Source organism: Anoplopoma fimbria, chromosome 23 (assembly GCF_027596085.1).
Source record: "Anoplopoma fimbria isolate UVic2021 breed Golden Eagle Sablefish chromosome 23, Afim_UVic_2022, whole genome shotgun sequence".
Taxonomy (NCBI): Eukaryota; Metazoa; Chordata; class Actinopteri; order Perciformes; family Anoplopomatidae; genus Anoplopoma; species Anoplopoma fimbria.
This window is the reverse complement of record NC_072471.1, coordinates 7,814,335-7,832,175: the sequence shown is the minus strand read 5'-3', so window position 1 is coordinate 7,832,175 and position 17,841 is coordinate 7,814,335. Positions and strand designations below refer to the sequence as shown.

The following is a 17,841-nucleotide window of genomic DNA, read 5'->3' as shown; positions in this document are numbered from 1 at the left end:
CCTAGAATCACACAAAGTCCTTTCTCACCTGGACAGGTGAGTGACCCATCCATCCACTGTTTGTCCATAATGCCATTACACCCCTCTTCTCTGTCAGCCCTCTCTCTCTCCATCCCTTGCGGGTGTGTCTCTTTATATTTATTGCCATTAAGCCGCTTAGTGTTCTCCCATCATCCATTCATCCACCACGACTATGCCACTGCCTCTTGATGGAGCTCTTATACATATATTATTCATTTGATTGACTCTCTCTAATCGCCTCACAAGTGGCAGAAATTAATCATTCCGGAAATCCCCTCATCTGCATTCTGTTCGGGGAGTTTTTGGCGGCGTTTAGGGAATCAGTTTTGGGTTTTTTTCCCATGTCGAGCTTGGCATCAGTCATGGGAGCCAGTTGGAAAAGGTGTTGGCAAAAGAAAAGGGAAACTAAAAGCAAGGTAAGGCCACTGCGCTCACAGCCAAAAAATCGATGAGGCTGGATATTCAACACTATTTTATGGTTTATATGGTGGCCCATAAAAACCCCATTGAAGAAGTATATACGGCATGAGATGATTTCTCTCTGGGTGAAATTGGATTAAGCCCAGTGTAAAACTAAAAGTCTGGCCTTTTTCTTTTTTCTTTACCTCTCCCCTTTGCCCGACTCACCCATCGCCCATCCCTCAACCATTAAACACTATAGGAAGAGAAACCTAATTACATGGTTGAAAGTGGCCATAGTGAGCGCCATTAAAAGGATCCAATTAAAGTTGGTGCGGCGTTGGCAGCAGCGTTCTGGTGAGGGATTATTTTGCGGAGACGGGATTTTTGATCTGCCGTGCGGAGAGTGCCGTCCATTGGCCGAGCAAATCGGAGATGGATGACGAGTGGGAGGGGCCTCGGAGCGATTCAAGTAATTGGATCCTGAATGAATGGATACTTGTATCAAAGTGGGACTGTAAGGGAGTGACAGTGTGAGAGGGGGGGGCAGAGATATGTGAATGCATGCTCTGCTGTTTGATTCGATTTTCTATAAGTATATTTATTTAGGAGTCGCTGCCAAGGAAGTTGTATATTTTGATGATAATCCAGATTGTGTTTTTGGCCATCATACAATAACAAACACACAAACATTACAAGAGAGAGTGAGATATTATTCCAGTTGATTACAGAGCAATGTGGCTCCAAATTGTCATATTTCTAGCCATCATTTCTTTCAATAATAATAACATTATACTCACCAAAGTAAAAGACATTTAGTTTAACTTATGCAGTGTTCATCACATAAATTATAGTAATTAATAGCTTTCAGTTTATAAACTGCGTTTGCGACAACATCCGAGTCTTAATCACAGCTCATATTTAGAGGCGATATATAATTGTCTTGGAGGTTAGTTAATATTACAGAATGACTAAAACCCAAACAAACACAGATGACTCACATCAGTCATTGTTTAAGGTAATTAAACCAGCATGAGCTTAAAGACTGCAAACACAGAAGAACCGCTAGCAATTTTCCCTCCAAAGTTAGAAACATACAACAAGCCTCCTGTCATATCTTGTTTGTTTAACCCAAATAATGAAATCCAATACTGAAGTGTGAAAACGATACGATTGAAGTTTTTGTACTTTCCCAAATTTGTCATGTATAGCGTAACAACAATAGGAATTATGGCCATATGAAATAAGATGAAAATGAAACCAGAGTTTTCCTTTTAGAGACAACAAATCTGTTCAGTTTACAACATAAGCGTCAGCGAGGTGTAGAGACGAAAGTTGTATCAAGCTAGAAACATTTAGAGCCTGAGTGTGAATGTTTGCTTTTAAATGATTTGTACAAGTCATTTGAATCCATCACTGATAATTAGTTTTCTAGCTGGTCATGTGGCAGTTCATTTAGTTATATGAAATACATGTGTTTCCGCTTCAGTCCATCATGCTGAGTAAATTGATGGCTCTGTTTGTTTGAGAAAAAATGGCCCCCGAAACTACCAGACTTATTTAATAGCCTCTTTGTTTGTTGAACTCACGACCTTGCACCTTCTCGCTCCTCTCCATTCTTCAGTCCACCTTCAGAGGGGCGACTCTGTCTGAAACAAGCTGTATTATTATTTATGGAAATATTTTTCTAAAAAACATTGTTTACACCGAGTGTAGCACGTTACTCTGGAAGCATTTTCTTTGTTATTTCACCGTGAGAAAGTAAGAAAGAGGATATGAGTCATGAATGATTTGCAGTCATTTTTTTATAAAAGTTACCAATCATGATTCATGGCTTTGTATTAGCTTGGATACTTTAAAAATCCTTCAAACAACTTTTGGAGTGAATTTTAGTTGAAGCATGAAAACTCCCAGAAGCTCTGAATGCAACACTGACAACAAAATCAATGCTTCTTCTTTGAGACGTCAACTTTGCTTCCCTTAAAGCCACAGGAGTTTTTATTAATTTATCACAAATGCCATCATTAGAGCTTTTTTAAGTCAGAGTGCGTCAACACAGTGTACACAGACAGCACTTAAGGAAAGTCCCAGCGAAAAATGTTTTTTCTCCTACTGAGGTCATCCTCCTCACTGTCGGTTTAATTGCAACGCAGGGGAATCTTCTAGCGACAGCCCACAACTTGAGGAAGAAACACAGGATTTTTGTCCTTTTGCTCACGTCTCTAGTAAGTCCCCAAACGTTCTCTTTCCAGTGATTTTATGTTTCTCTGATGTCCATCAAGGTTAAAGTTATTCCTGAATAAATTCAGATTTTGCTTCATAATTGTCAATTTTAGCACTTTTTTTTCTTATATAAAAAGTCATCCAGTTGCTTGTTGTCTGTGTATCCATGGTTAAAGTGCATATAATGTGATACCATCCAACCTGAGACTGCAATAGCATAGTTTATACTTCCTCTTTACATCAATCAAAATGTGATGGAAACTCTGACAGTAGAAGCCTAACGCCACAGATCTCAAATGGAAATGTGACAAACAACAGGATTATAAATCCAGGAGAAACATGCGTTCTTTTCTTTTACATCATCTTTAGATATTCTGACATTAATAGCTAATATTTGCCTGGAATGCTAACATTCTCCTCTATTAGTTCATGTACAGACATTTGCTGTGTGCATGTTGAAGCATTTTGTACATATAGATAAAACCCAAACAATTTCAGATTGCATAAAGCTTCTTTTTTTTTTTTTTTTTTTTTTTGTCATTGATTTGTGCTGCAATTACTTCACACGACTCGATATGTCCAGTGATTCAATTAGGTCTGATTTAGTCTTATAGGTGGTTGTGTGCAATCAACCAATCAGAGCTAATTAGGCAGGATGAAGAATTGGGACATCTTCACTGTGGGTGAGATTGACAGAGCTGTGCATGTTGTTTTGTCGTAAATCGCCTTAGAGAGATAACAACTCTTAAATCTGCATATTTCTTTGATCATGTTTGAAGGATGAAAAAGCCTCTCGCTACTGATTGGTTAGAGAAAAACAAAACAAGAAATCAACCTCCCAAACAGAGGCCAATTAACATGAACACAGTGTCTGAATGATAACAGAGTAACTTAACAGCCCCTTAAAATAAATCTTGTTTTTCCTGACCTCCAGTGGTTTAACTTCTCACCTAGCCGCGGTGATGCACAGGTGTACTCCAGGACGCTGTGTCATCACTGTTGATGTTGTTGTGTGTTGAAAAAGCACCTTTCTGACCACACTGTGTCTATAACGCACTGAAGCACCCGTTTTATAATATCTAGCGCTAGTTATAGCTAGCTAGAAAGATCACCAAATTGGTGGTCCTTGATTTAATTTATTGTTATCATTATTTTTAATACCTCTCTGTGCAGACAGACCTGTGTTTACCCCTTTCTGGCAGTGAGAGTAATTTAAAAACACTGTTTGTGCTTTTGTTTGTTGAGCTATGAAAACGTCAGCGCAAATTTCCAAAAAGGCGTTAATTGGATAAACAGGTCCCACATTGGGAATCTAGATGGTTACTCTCTCAATTTAAAAAATAGTAAAACCTAATAACAATCGGGTTTTTTTGCCTAAAATAAGCTTTTTGGCAAGTAAAAGATGATAAAACTGGCACCACGTTACACACAAAGTAATCTTAGCTCCGTTCTAAAGCTGAACATTACACACCGCAGGAATAATAGCATATTCCACACTGATGTAATCTCCTGTCTCTCTTACAGTAGAGGTAAGGCTTTCAAAGGTCTATCACACACACACGCACACACACACACACACACACACACACACACACACACACACACACACACAAACTCACACTCATAGAGCCGCTGTAGATCCAATAGCATGAAAGGGTCAAGGGTGATGGCAGTACGAGATAGCTAAGCTTCTGGTATTAAAGGGCCAAGAGGTCTCCGTATGAGGTGATTACCGCCCTGCGGAGTGTGATGATTATTCCAGCCTCTCTGACCCACCAGGCGGTTGGTTCAAATCCCCTTCGCTGGATCAGAAGAGGAGACTGGAAACACACAAATTGGCTTCCCTGACGGCTGTTGACGCTGGAGGACTGGGGGAGGGTAGGGGGTGTTGGATGGAGATCTGAGTTTTTAAGGAACACGTCGGGTTGTGATTTTGGTAGAACTGGCTTCGGGCTAAGCGGTCCTGGGCCGTCCTGACAAACAGATTGTGTCATTGGGTGGTAATGTGCCTGAGCCAGCGTGGTCCTGGCTGGGTGGTGGTGGTGGGGGGGGGATTAGGGTGACAAAGCAGCACGTTCACATCCCTGATCACTGAACACACACACACACACACACACACACACACACACACACACACCCCAGGGCCACACATATCCAAACGGATGACATCAGCTTTTCCCTTAATCTCTCCATATCTCTGTGGTCTCTTTCTCTTCGCTCTTCTTCTTCTCCTCTCTTTGTACCTGCCATTTGACGGCTGTGTTTGTGTGTGTGTGAACGTACGCCGCTGTCCTCCCTGGATTGTGAGGAAAAGAAATTGGAGTAGCTGCTGCGAAAATGAAACAGCCTTCCTCTGTTTCCTACGATATATTTTAGTGGATCACTCCAGATTAAAGCCGGTCGTCGTTAACGCTCGCTCAGCTGCCGCCCTGTCAAGATTCTCCTCCACAGCTCTGAATTATTAGGGCGCCTTTTTTTTGCCCTTCTACTTTTCTTTCTACCCTCCCGCCAACCGCGAAACATGGGGGCTTTGATTCCCATGGAAGTTGGGATGCGGAGCAAGACCAAAGGCGATCCTTTTTAGTGGCGGCGCTGGAGGAACAAGAAGAAAATAGAGGGAGCTTGGGATGCGATGAAAGGAGCCATTCACATCTTCCCACGAGAGGAGACGGAAACGAGCATAGAGGAGCTCTGATTCATGCCTCAATGATAACAGATATCATGATGACATCCCTGTGTAGGGGTAGGTTGTTTTTACTCTGTGTATATTTATCCGGGCTGCATACTGTGTCACGTGTGTGGGATAAGGCCAACAGTAGATTCACATCCTGGAACGTCAGGTTTTAATCGTTGCTGCCAACTTTTGGGAAATCGCCGCCACATCTTGTCCCGAATATGTTTGAGGCAGCACTTAATCAAAGCAGGGAGCTCTTTGCGATGACGAGCCGATCTGCCGCTGTCACGGACTCTGTCGTAGTTTATCACTCTCTTTAAGTGTTTGACTGCCGTGTGTGGGCTCCAGAGGAACATGTGCACCGGGCCGGGGACTTTGTATTCAATCAGTTTGAGATGAAAGTGTCATTAGTGGCCATTAACCAGAGGATGTTTTTCATGCTTCTGTCTTATCTGCGTTTTGTTGGTATCAGGAGGGTAACGGCGACCCACTCATTATTTTAATTATCAGCTTATGGGCCATTTGTTTTGGGGATTAATCGTTGATTTGTTTGGTCCATAAAACGATGGAAAATTCCTTTGAAATGATGGTGATTTTCAATTCGCTATCACATATGGCAACGAAAGGTGAGCTTGAAAAACAGATTTAAAGGATAAACCAATAATCAAAGTAGTTGCTGATTATTTGTGTGTCGATTGATTAACAGTTTTGGCTCAAACTGGTCTGAGCTCAGCAGCCCTCTTGTTCCTGTCTCACTACCTTCTTTGAGGTATACTGTATGACAGAATGCATATTAACTAAAGGTGGCTTTAACCTTATGCCGCAAGTGAAAACACTTTCTAGTGAAAACAAAATAAATCACTCAGCCTTTAGTTCATATATACACACCTTCGTCTGGGTGAAGGTGACTTCTTCTGGGGTTGTTCTTGCATGAATAGACACAACAGATATCTGTGTATACTGATTATATGGTTACTTAAAGTTACTTTAGGGAACTTCTGCTGGTTATGAAACAGTCTCAATTTAACACTGATACCTCTAGATGACCTTTATAAGTAAACAAGACCCTCAATGAGACATTTGGCTATTTCTATATACTTATTATTAATGCATGTCATTGCTGCCGACCGGTCAGATTTAGGTGAAATTAGATGAAAATCATGCAGGAGACAAGAAACTCCTTTGGCGTAGACACTAGTGGAGCCTCTGATAACCAGGACCAGAACTGTGTAGGTCAGACTGTCAAAATTAGAGTTTTTTTAAAGGGACTTTAGTCAACAGGAACCGCCAAAATCAACACAGAATTAAAGTTCCTCGTTTTACTTTATAATTAGATACTCTGCAGAGTTCATTTAGTTTGTATCTCACACACAGGAGCACCTTGATTCACATTTTTGCAGTCTCGCTACTCCACTGATTGACAGTTAGTGGAAATGCATTCAATGTAATTGTTAAATCTCAAAGAGACAAACAAAGCGTTTTGGTAATAAATGTATTTTTTCTGTTCGTTTAGAAGAAAACTCTAAATGTAATCACATTAAATTATTATATGTTGTTAACTTGAAATAATACAACTGATGGTTTCAAACTTATTGTGACTTATAGCTCAAATGATTACATCTAATTATGCACACAAGATATTAAACTCCTACTGATGTCAGATCTGCAGAAAATATCATATGATGTTGAACTTCATCATCAAAATACCTTATTTAACTGCATTAATAGGTTTTCAGCCCATTTACATGAAGGTGCTATCACATTTTGACAGAGTATTTATATTATCAGATACCACAATCTGTCCTTACTTGATGTAGTTCGGTAGAACCCGAGGCATCTGCTCCCGCTTCGCTCTGACATGTGTGTTTGAATAAATTAGATTTCAAGCAGCCCTCCTTGATCTTCTTACATGAGCTTGCAGTAACAGTGTCACTGTGAATTTTTTTTTTTCAACAACTAGGATCTTTGGAACTCTGTTATAGTACCTATATATGAATGTTCCTTAATTACACTAGATCCAAAGAGGAAACACTCCCTTTAGATATGCAAGCAATATTAATTCAGTTTGAAAAAAACAATCCCATTTTGTAGAACAGAAAGTATTATTTGTGAATTTGTGAGGCAATGAGCTCCGGCTACTGTGAGTTGAAGAGCAACACAAAACAGTTGCAGAGGGAATATCATGCAAAGTGATTTGCAGAGAGCTAAACCCAAGAGATCATTTGCACGGAGGAAACACGAATAAATACAGTTTCATACGACGTAAGTAGAGATCTTACAATTTCTCCACTGAATTCCTGCTACTTTGTCTCATTAATGACAATTAAAACACTTTGTGAAAGTCTTGTTATGAAAATTGCAGATATAAAATGATGACATACCCCCTTGGTTAGATTACAGTACGTTGTTATGTTATATATGTGGTCTGTAGTGTTTATAGTGATTCCCCCTATGCATTGCCCCTGTTGCTTCTTCAATATCTCTGTATCAGCCATCCCTCTCAGCTCTGCCTTTCCTCTCCTCTCTCCTTGGGGTGGAGGATGCAGCCATCAATATCTCTGGCTGTGTTACAGGCGGTCCACTCAGCACCTCCTGGAGGGCACAGCTATTAATGGCATTCAGGGGAGGGCGGCGGAGGGCCAGCAGGCACGGGGTAGGGGGGAGCGTGGTTCGCTACCTGGCTTCCTCCAATCTATCCCACATTACTGGCTGTCAATAAGCCTGGGAGCAACACATCGTCATTCTCACTGAACTTGAATGAACCTGAAATCTCATTAAGTGTGGGGAAAAAAGACTGATCTCTGGTCAAGAACCAAAAGTGAGTTTTTTGTTTTTTTTAAATCTACGCTTTGCCAAGGAAGCGAAACATTCCCAGTCAATATGATTAGAGTGCAAAGCAGTGACATTAGCTTTCATTATCAGCTCAGTGAAAACAGCAGCCTCCTCTGCACTCCCTGCTCAATAGACTTTATTACCACCTAAATGATATGTAATCACAGTTGATTAAGACACCGCCATTGCATCATCAGTGAAAACGGTGAATAAGCACATCGCCACACTTTTCTGTCTGCGAAGCCAAAGTGCAGTGAAAGCAGCTTTCCGGTGGCGCGCTGCAGCGGTTCGCCGTCCTCCCCATCAGTCCATTTTGCCCAGAGGCGGCAGGCAGGCGCTGAATGGCGAACTAATCCATCCCTCTAATGCAAGGGTATTACGGCTGCCCGTCACTTCCTAATTGGCTAATGGCTGGATTAGGGTGGTTACAATGGGCTGTGCTGACAGTGTGGTGGCCGGTCATAACAGAGGGTTTAGGGTGTAAAAGGGCAGGACCTGCCTTAGACATCCGGCCCGAGGCAATTGTCCACAACACTGGGCTGTTATACAAGTATGAAGAGGGGTGCCGAACATCGCTGGAGGCTAGAGGCCTGTCTATAACCCCTGACTCCAGTTTACCCTTGTTTCTATGACGCACAAATGAAGACCATGTCTAAATGTAAGCTGAATGTTACTGCTCTTTCTTTTTATCAGCAGCAACAAATGGTTGTAATACACCAAATGTACAAAGACTTTAGGGACACTTACTTTCCCTTAAAAGTCCCGATCCAAATAGATTAGAGCGTTAGAGACTGATTTCATGCTTTGACACAACATTGCAGGATGAAATGTTCAATCCTGTGCATTTGAAGTTAGCATAGAAAAAGATGGTTATAGAAACAAGAGAGAAAATGGAAAGAAGAGAGAAAAGAGACTTAAACAGAGATGATGCACTGCAGTAGATGGATGAATACGGTCTTATTCTGCCACTCTGGCCGTCATCCAGGCTACATAGTTGCTCAATCACTGACCACATAGTTCATAACATTCAGATATACTACACTAAACTGATAAAAGACACTCAGTGAATTTCTCACAAGGCCTGTATTTTGCTGTGTGTGTGTATTTTAAACCAGAGGCAAGGCATTAAATGAAAGATGCTAACAAGCTGCTTATCGTTAATGTCCACCCAAAGCTACAGCAATAACAGTAAACTATATGTGGTGCTAGTTGTTTAATTAATTTAAGTATTCTTTCACTGCTACCAATTATCTGTGTCATTGTTGCTGAGTTCAACTAACAATTAAAGTAGAAAATTGTTCGTTTAGCAAGTATAATGCTTACTATCTTAGTTTAGTTTGTTAGCATGCTAACACTTGCTGATTGGCACAGCAGAGGCTGATGGGAATGCGGTTAAAAAACAACATTATCAGGAACTAATGGCAAGGCCACCAAAACAATATACACAAATCTAGGTATAAAACCCAGACTTGTAGCATTAATGTGTTCGAATAAGGTTGTTTTTGTCAGATTCAGCTGCTCCAGGTTGAGAAAGAGAAGTTGTGATGTTTCTAAATGTGAGGACAGGACGACCTGACATTCTGTCTCGTTTCTCATTCTCTTAATTTTCTCTCCCTAAAACCCTTACCTTTCAGCCTGTAAAAGTTATACATTATATATCTGCTTATTATCTCCACCGGGAGATGTGTGTGCATCTATGTATCTGTCCACGGCTAATCTCTGCTGTACCAAACTACATTATATATTGGGTGCTCATTTCAAGCTTTATGCACAAGGACCTTGCGTGGTTGCTGAGACTCACATGTTCTCAACACATCTTTTACAGCCTGTTTGATACTGCTTTTGATCATTGCTCACTCGCATTACTCTAAACCGGCACCTGGCTGCATCGCTGCTGCGCGGAGACAATGAAGGTGAAAAACGTTTGCTAACTTTTATGGTTTTGGACAGTGTGTTTGGCTAACAGCTAACAGCTAATGGAACTACATATCTCTGAGTGCATCGTCGCCGCTTAGCCGCTGCTCTGCTGCCAGCAACGCAGCCACTCCATGTCTTTTTTATTGGGCATAACCCTCAGGTTTATATGCGTACTGTCATCTGCATAGATTGAAACGAGAGCGTATCTGACCACATCTGACATCTGATACACTTGTAGTCTAGATGGGGGGTTAACCAATTGTGAGCAGGCCTGAATTGGCCTTCGGTAGAACTGGGCAAATTTCCTGGTGGCCTGGCCAGCTTATTGGACGACAATGCCAGGCCAGTGTTAAAAATGGAATTGATAAATCAAAGCGGAAACTAAAGGAGGCAGATATTCACTCAGAATCTCTTCCTGTCATCACTAATTGGTCACGTATGCATGCAAGCATCAACACAAGGTCCATTCAGTGTTAAATTAGACATCCGGCCTGAATTATGTTCCAATCCCTGATTGCTGGTTATATTCATGCTACTGAGTGCACCTTTCTAATTAGTCATGCATTATGTCACTTATATTATCTCTCTCTGGCTTTCTGTCTGTATTTAGTAGAAGGACATCACACTACAAGCGCTACCATTCAGCATTAGTATAACCAATACACTAGAGACATCTTATTTTTCTTTTTTGTTTCAATTGCTTCACACCCTGCTACGTTACTGTATGGAAATTATTAGTTTAAATGCTCATGGTTTAATCATTTCCTGGGGGTCTTTACACACGTGTTGACATGAATACACAGTAGGCTACAATCTGTCTCTGCGATGCCTCCGGATATTCTCTGGATATAAATCCGCTGTTTCAAATCGAGGCCGATGTTTCCGCTTTCCACAGATTGTCTGGGTTCCCGTTGAGCCTTTTCATATTACCTAGAGTTATCTCAGGTTCTAGTGTTTTTAATGTGCAATGTGCAAATGTGAATTTGAGCATAGAGGTCGTTTATTTAATACAGTGTTTTTGTATTTTTTATTAACATAGGGATAGCTTGGAGCGATGTTAATGTATCCTGTAGGAGCAATATGGTGTCAAATCACTAAAGGTGTTAGTTGTGACCCGGGCGTTCTGTAGTGGTACTCAGCTGCACAAGTGAGAGTTGGACTTGTGGCCCGTGGTTGTGGAGTTGAATCGGGCTTCGAGGACGCACTGTAAAAACCGCAGGGTGGCTGAAGGCTACGAGAGACTCAGCCCACGCTAGAACTTAAGCAGCTCTCTCATCCATTACACCTGCTGCCTCCCTTCATACATCACCTGTTTCTACCCGTGCTTACCTCTTACTCCTACTATCACAATCTCAACGGCCATTATCGTCGCTCCCTCCCTGTCTGTCTTTTTGTGGCCTTTTTTTTTTTTTCTGCCTCGTGTGTTGAATTGCATCCCAAGAGAAGAAACAGTTCCCCATGAATATTTCCTGCAGAGCTGCAACAAATGATCTGTTCACCTGTTCACTATTCATTGGCCTGATCTGTTTGTTGTCTGTGGAGACTGCTAAAAGCAGCAGTAAAGTCTAAAGGAGGATTTATACTTCTGTTTACTGGTGCACGGCAGGTGATGGTCCCAGTGAAGGGATTGATTTATAGCCTTGGATCGCATCTGTTGCCGCTTTGTGGCATGCTTTAATTGCAGTGTACCCCAAAGAAATCACTACCTTCTTGTCTTCACTTTGTGATAAAGAGAGATAATGAGAAGTTCTGCTTTCTACAAACCAAACCATTGTTGAGAAATCACTTATAGCTAAAGTAATGATCAGATGAAGAGGCATATTTGCAGTTTCAAGCTTGAAGTTTTACTTAAAACCTGCAGATAGCAGATTGAGTTGGCTAGAAATCAGTGAACTTCTTTTTCTCATATTTACTTTTGAAAAATGATATCTGTGTTTTTGTGCATTCTTAAGATTTCTGTCCCGGTTGATCTGGCAACACTTGTTGTTACTGTCGGTCCAAGAGTTTATTTTTGTTGATTCGTAGTTGTTCAGCCATTCAGTTATATTTGTACTGACCCGAATAAGTTTCCTCTTCAACAACAGTTCCGCTCAGCTAAATTATGTCATAATGTGATATATGCACATGTTGCATGTGTCCTCCAAATTTTGCCCAGTACTTAAAATTTCCCATGAATCCCTTGCGCAAATGCTGCGGCGGACTCAGCCACTGACGATGCTTACTACTAAAGTTGGGTTTGATATAGTGAAATCTTCAGGTGTAACTGAAGTTGTTTACATGACATTGAGAGCGTTTTGTGTTGATGTTAAATTCTTTGATATTTACATCAAAGTACTGTTAATTATGTATTTAATATGTATAAAGCAATTATCTAACTTGCCTATCAACAATCTCCATTTGCATTGTATATTTGTAGGGGAAAATACATAAAAATCCAGGCAGACCAATCATATTCTCTGTTGCCACCAAAGCTCTGATGTAGTTACTTTTTTTGAGGCGGTGCCCATTAGCTCCAGTTTGCATAGAATTCATTGCTGAACCATAACAGCTTAATACTGAATAAGATTCAGTTTATTATTTTCATTTGTCTTTCTTTATTTCTCCGTGTCCTTCCGTGTCCTTACTTAACAGGAACCTGACCAATAGGGAGGGTGTCTGTGCAAAAAAACCCATCAATACTTATTTTTAGTTCCCACACTCCTGAAATGGCCCAATTCCAAAACCACACCTGAGAGGATTTGAGAATCCAATCTCCTGTAGGCTGACAAAAAGATGGATGCAGTATTTACCCTTAACGAGTTTCCCAATTTGCTGTAATCAAGGCATTGTAAATAGTTATACACCTTTCTAAAAATATCCAAACTCATTGTTGTTGCACTTCACAGAGGTTGCCGTATTTTGAGAATCGCTGATTTGCACCGCAGGATCATGACCTACATACAAAGGACTGGAAACCGAGAGGCATTGTGGTCGCCTCCTTTGGTCGCCTCCTTTTTAGAAATTGTCACCCGAGAGAAGTCCCCGGCAGAAGATGCTGCTAAATATAGTTTCTGCAACATCAAAGGTCCTCTTTGAAATGTGTGTGTGTGTGTGTGTGTGTGTGTGTGTGTGTGTGTGTGCTCAGTCAGTGTCTCTGCCTGCATCGAGGCTAATCTGACGGGTACACAAGCCCCCATGCAGACAGACACAATCAAGAAACTCTTCACTGGAGGTGCAACACAAACACACATTAACACACACGCACACACAGATACATTTTACACAACAGCTTTTCCAGCAAATTACAGCATTCCCTGCTGCTCATTTTGCTCTTATAAGATCAAATTACTCAGTCAGCAGGTTCCAGTTTGATGTTTTGACTTTGAAGGTCGTCGACGGTAAGTTTTTGCTTGGAGGTCTGAAAGAGTGCATACGGGGTGCCACTTTATTCAATACGGTAGTCGTGTTTGACACCTTGATTGCTTGAGAAAGAAAGCGACTTTTACGACAGAATTTTTTCTGTAAACAAATACAAGGGTTCAACTGCGGTAGCCTCCATCAGACGGACTGATTTTAACGCCTTTTGTAGCTTAAGTTTCTGCATTTAAGGACCATTTAATCAGCATATTAACAAGGCGACTTTGGAAAGGCTTGGTGGGCAGCCTAATGGCCTCATTTGCATTCATTTTCCATCATTACATTGTTTGATGCTGTCTGGAGAAAGTGGAAACCATATCTCAGAACTAGAGTCTTGATTAAAGATGTTATGCCTCCCCTTATGAAAAGTTCAGACGTCTTTAATCAAAATCCAATAATAGTCCAATAATATGGATTCAACTTTCTTCAAACATCGGACCACCTAGGTGCGATGGACCTTATCTTCTTTCATTTGATGCAGGGATGGTCAGCAGTTGTGACATCAGAGAAAAGAGAGAAATGTTTAAAAGTGTGCGCCGTTGTTCCTGTTTTAATAATGATCACAAGTCATCCCTCACTGTGATGCAGTGTGGCTGTTTCCTTCAGATATGGTCAGACAAACTAGTTTATCTCAAACATACTCCTGTGCACTCTTAAAGGGGCAGTACACCGCTACAGAAGGGCTTGTCTAATGGTTGTACAGGTTCAGAAACCTCCCCCCTCCCTAATCGAAATGAGTAAAGCTGTGTCCGACAACTTTCTGGTCATCTGTTTCGTTTGTTAACTATTTCTTTCAGTTTTCATTTGAAGAACAGAGTGCAACACTATGAATCCCTTCCAGGAGAGACTGTCTGAAACGGTGTGACATTATCCCTGTATTTAAACAATCACAATCTATCACGGCTGCTCTTCGTTCCGACTTTAACGCTCTTCAGCATTCAGGGCATTTTTTGCACCTGACACATTTTAGTTACTGGCTTTTTTTATACCTGTATATACCTGTATAGAAGTCCTGCACCAATATGGAAACAGCACAATCATTGCTAGATGTAGAAAGAACTCAAATATGTCTTCTGTGCAGTATAACACAGTTATAATGCCATAAATCATTAAAAAAGACAACGCAAGTTGATTTCTTTGATAATTTATTTTACAAAAAAGATTATATATCAAAAAAAAATAAGTGCTCACAGTTGTTGGCAGTATATGGAAAAAAATGGAGGTCCTTGTGTTAAACATGATGAACTATTTACATTTTGACACCCTTTCTTGTCCTCTCCTCTCTGCTCTGTGTAAACAGACTGTAGTTCACTTGAGGTTTCATCAGTTTTTGTCACATGACTGTTGTTCTCAGCCAAGTCATTCATGGCTTCCCAGTTTCACTAAGAAGCACAAAATGTAATGTTATGTACCGGTTCTGGTTAGTGCAAACGAATAATTGTTTTCAACATTATAAATAAGACATGTAGGATTGAATGGTTTTGATAATAAAAAGGAAAAATGTTGTTATTTTTCCTGATGGAAGCGTTTGTCATACATTATTTGTTCAGAAAGTAAACAATCTGATAATGTCTGTTTTCTTTACAGTTTTTGGCTGCAATAAATGGTCTAATTTTAGTGTTTTTCTCAAAGATATAAAAAAACTTGTTGGCTCTCCCCGGCCCAGTGACAGCACAGGCATTGTTCCAACCTTGTGTAGTAATCCAGGAGCAATGTCAGTTGGCCTTTTAAAGTCAAATCACCCCACGCCCACCAACAAGGGCTGATCAGTGGCCCAGTGGTTCCCCTGCTCACTTTAAAACACACAGATGGATACTTAATATGCTGCGTTGAGGGCCTATCAAGTGTGTTTTACGGGGCTCCTCTTTTAGTGTGAACAACCCTTGCTCGGATGTGAAAAACCCATTCTGCACCTCAGGGGTAAAGTGTCTGCGCGTTATCACAGCCGGGATCAGCTCTAACAAGTGTAATTAGCATCTGGTGATGAGGAAGTATTTAGGAAGTCGTTTGTACCTCAGTTTAACAGCGTAAATACACTGGCACTCATTGTTTCAGTAACTGGAGGAGGGGTGATAAGCGTGTCAGGGAAGTTAAGATTTAAAACTCGGCGTTTACGGGGTAAAATATTTTCATCGCAGTCAGCTTTCAGAACTGCATTTCCTGTCAGGGAGCCCTCGACATGCTGACATCTCCATGCAAATTGACATGATTTCTCCTCTTGGTGTCCAAATTGCATCACTTAGCTCCTGAGACGTTTTTTTCTGCCACTTCTCCGCCCTGAAAACACGCCGCTCAAACATTCAATCTCCGCTGTGTACGAAAGAAAAGTGGTAAAAAGGAATAAAGAGGGCACTTAATGAATAAAGCTGGGTCAGGGTCGGCGTGTTTTCAGCTCTGGTGTTTTCTGATCTTTCCATTAAAAAAAAAAAAAAAAAAAAAAAAAAAAACACTCGACAATGAGTCATTCTTACTTAAAGTCTCCTTCTAATTCAGCAGCGATGAGGCGTCCAAAGCTCCAGCGGCTCTAACTCCTTCTCCGCTTATCTCCTGCAGGCACAACCAGGCAGCCCAAGGAGGGAGAAGTCCCGGGGGTGGATTATAATTTCGTGACCATTGACCGGTTTATGGAATTGGAGAAAAGTGGAGCCCTGCTAGAGAGCGGAACATATGAAGGTAAGGATTTGGTCGAGTCACGCCATTCCCTCTTTTTTATGATATTCCACATTTTTTGATGGGACTCCGGCCACCCCAGGCTGTTTTTTTTCTCTCTCTCTCTCTCTCTCTCTCTCTTTTGAGTGACAGCGGTTTGAATGAATGCTGAAGACGGGCTCATCACTCCACATCCACACGCTGCAAGTGTGCTTCCACCCATCCATCTTTTGGCTTTGTATAGACAAGAGTGTCATTCAGTCATGTAGGACACTAAAAAAGGAATCCTCTATAATTTCTGAATGAAGAGAGGCCAGCGCACACACACACACACACACACACACACACACACACACACACACACACACACACACACACACACACACACACACACACACACACACACACACACACACATATATATGCATGCAGTACCTTCACGCTGGCTCTCTCTTGGCTTGGCCCTTGAGCCAGAGCTGCAGTGGCTAATCAAAACAAACAGACACCATCAAATCCCTCTCTCTCTCTCTCTCTCTCTCTCTCTCTCTCTCTCTCTCTCTCTCTCGTGGTCAGACGGACCCGAGGCTTGGATTTTTTTAAACCACTCGAATAAATGCAGCCCCTCTGGACCGCCTGGCTGCTTCTAAAGCTCAGGAGACCCCTGCATTCATAACTCACTGCAGCTAACTTTCTCCACTGCAGGGAGTAAGGAGGGGAAGAATGAAAAAATGGCAGATGGCCAATTTAACGGTCGGTTGCCAGAAGCGGCGTTAGATCCTTTCAGCGATGGGAGCTGCCTTCCACAGGGAGATGACGATGGAGATGGAGATGGAGTTTCTTCTGCGTGGTCACTCGGCCTGCCGTGGAGCGGTTTATATATTTTAATAATTTAAAGGCCAATTAGACGTGGAAGGAAAGCAGAAGGGGGTGAAATTTTAAAAGGAAGGCTGCATTGAGGATCATTTTGCCGTTAGAGCAGAAGAAAGGTCTGAGTTTGTTATTACAAAGAACAGGAAGCTCTTAGGTTCAGATCCTGCTGCGCGTGTCCTTTAGAAGGAATGAACTCGTGACATCTCATTATTCGTCACTCTGTGGGAGGAATTACTGAAGTACTTTGTGAAGTATTTTTTTCTTCTCTTTTAATGGTATCCTTAATGTTTCTCAACTTAGAATCACAGCAGGAAGCATGGGGTATCATTTGGAAATATTGCAATATAGTATTGTTATGTTATGGAACATACGTTTACATTTTCACCTTTCTGTCTGAGTGATCTTGTTTGTTGTGGCTCTAAATCAATAGGGGCCTTAAACCTTTTTAAACAATGCTTTTCACCTAAAAACACACCAAATTGGAGAAACTCAACTCCCTCTTTTCTCCCTTGTACCTTCAACTATGTTCTGTCACTTGAGTTCATACTCTTTAAAGATATTTTGTTTGCAGATGAGACAGGTAGCCTTCACATTAAACTTGAAATCTCAAATATATAATTAATTGTCCACCACTCTTGAATCAGTCGGTGCTCAGGGTCACTAGAACAGTGATTCTCAAAGTGGGGTCCATAGCACTCTGTCGGTGGTCGGCAAAATGATTTATTATGAACTATAAAACAGTGAATTCTGCATCATTAAAAAGTGCATATCTACAGAAGGAGAACATTTGCGCCAATAAAACCAGCCTATTATGTCCAATACTCCCACCCACTTTCCTTTTGGACCAATACAGACTCTGA

At 41.2% G+C, this 17,841-nt stretch overlaps 1 protein-coding gene across 1 annotated transcript in view; it reads left to right on the top strand.

Moving 5' to 3' along the window:
• Window positions 1–17,841, top strand: part of magi2a (membrane associated guanylate kinase, WW and PDZ domain containing 2a) — a 208,091-nt gene that overhangs the window by 116,045 nt on the left and 74,205 nt on the right. The window contains 1 exon segment of the mRNA XM_054624389.1: window positions 16,016–16,135. Coding sequence (XP_054480364.1) covers window positions 16,016–16,135 — 120 coding nt within the window.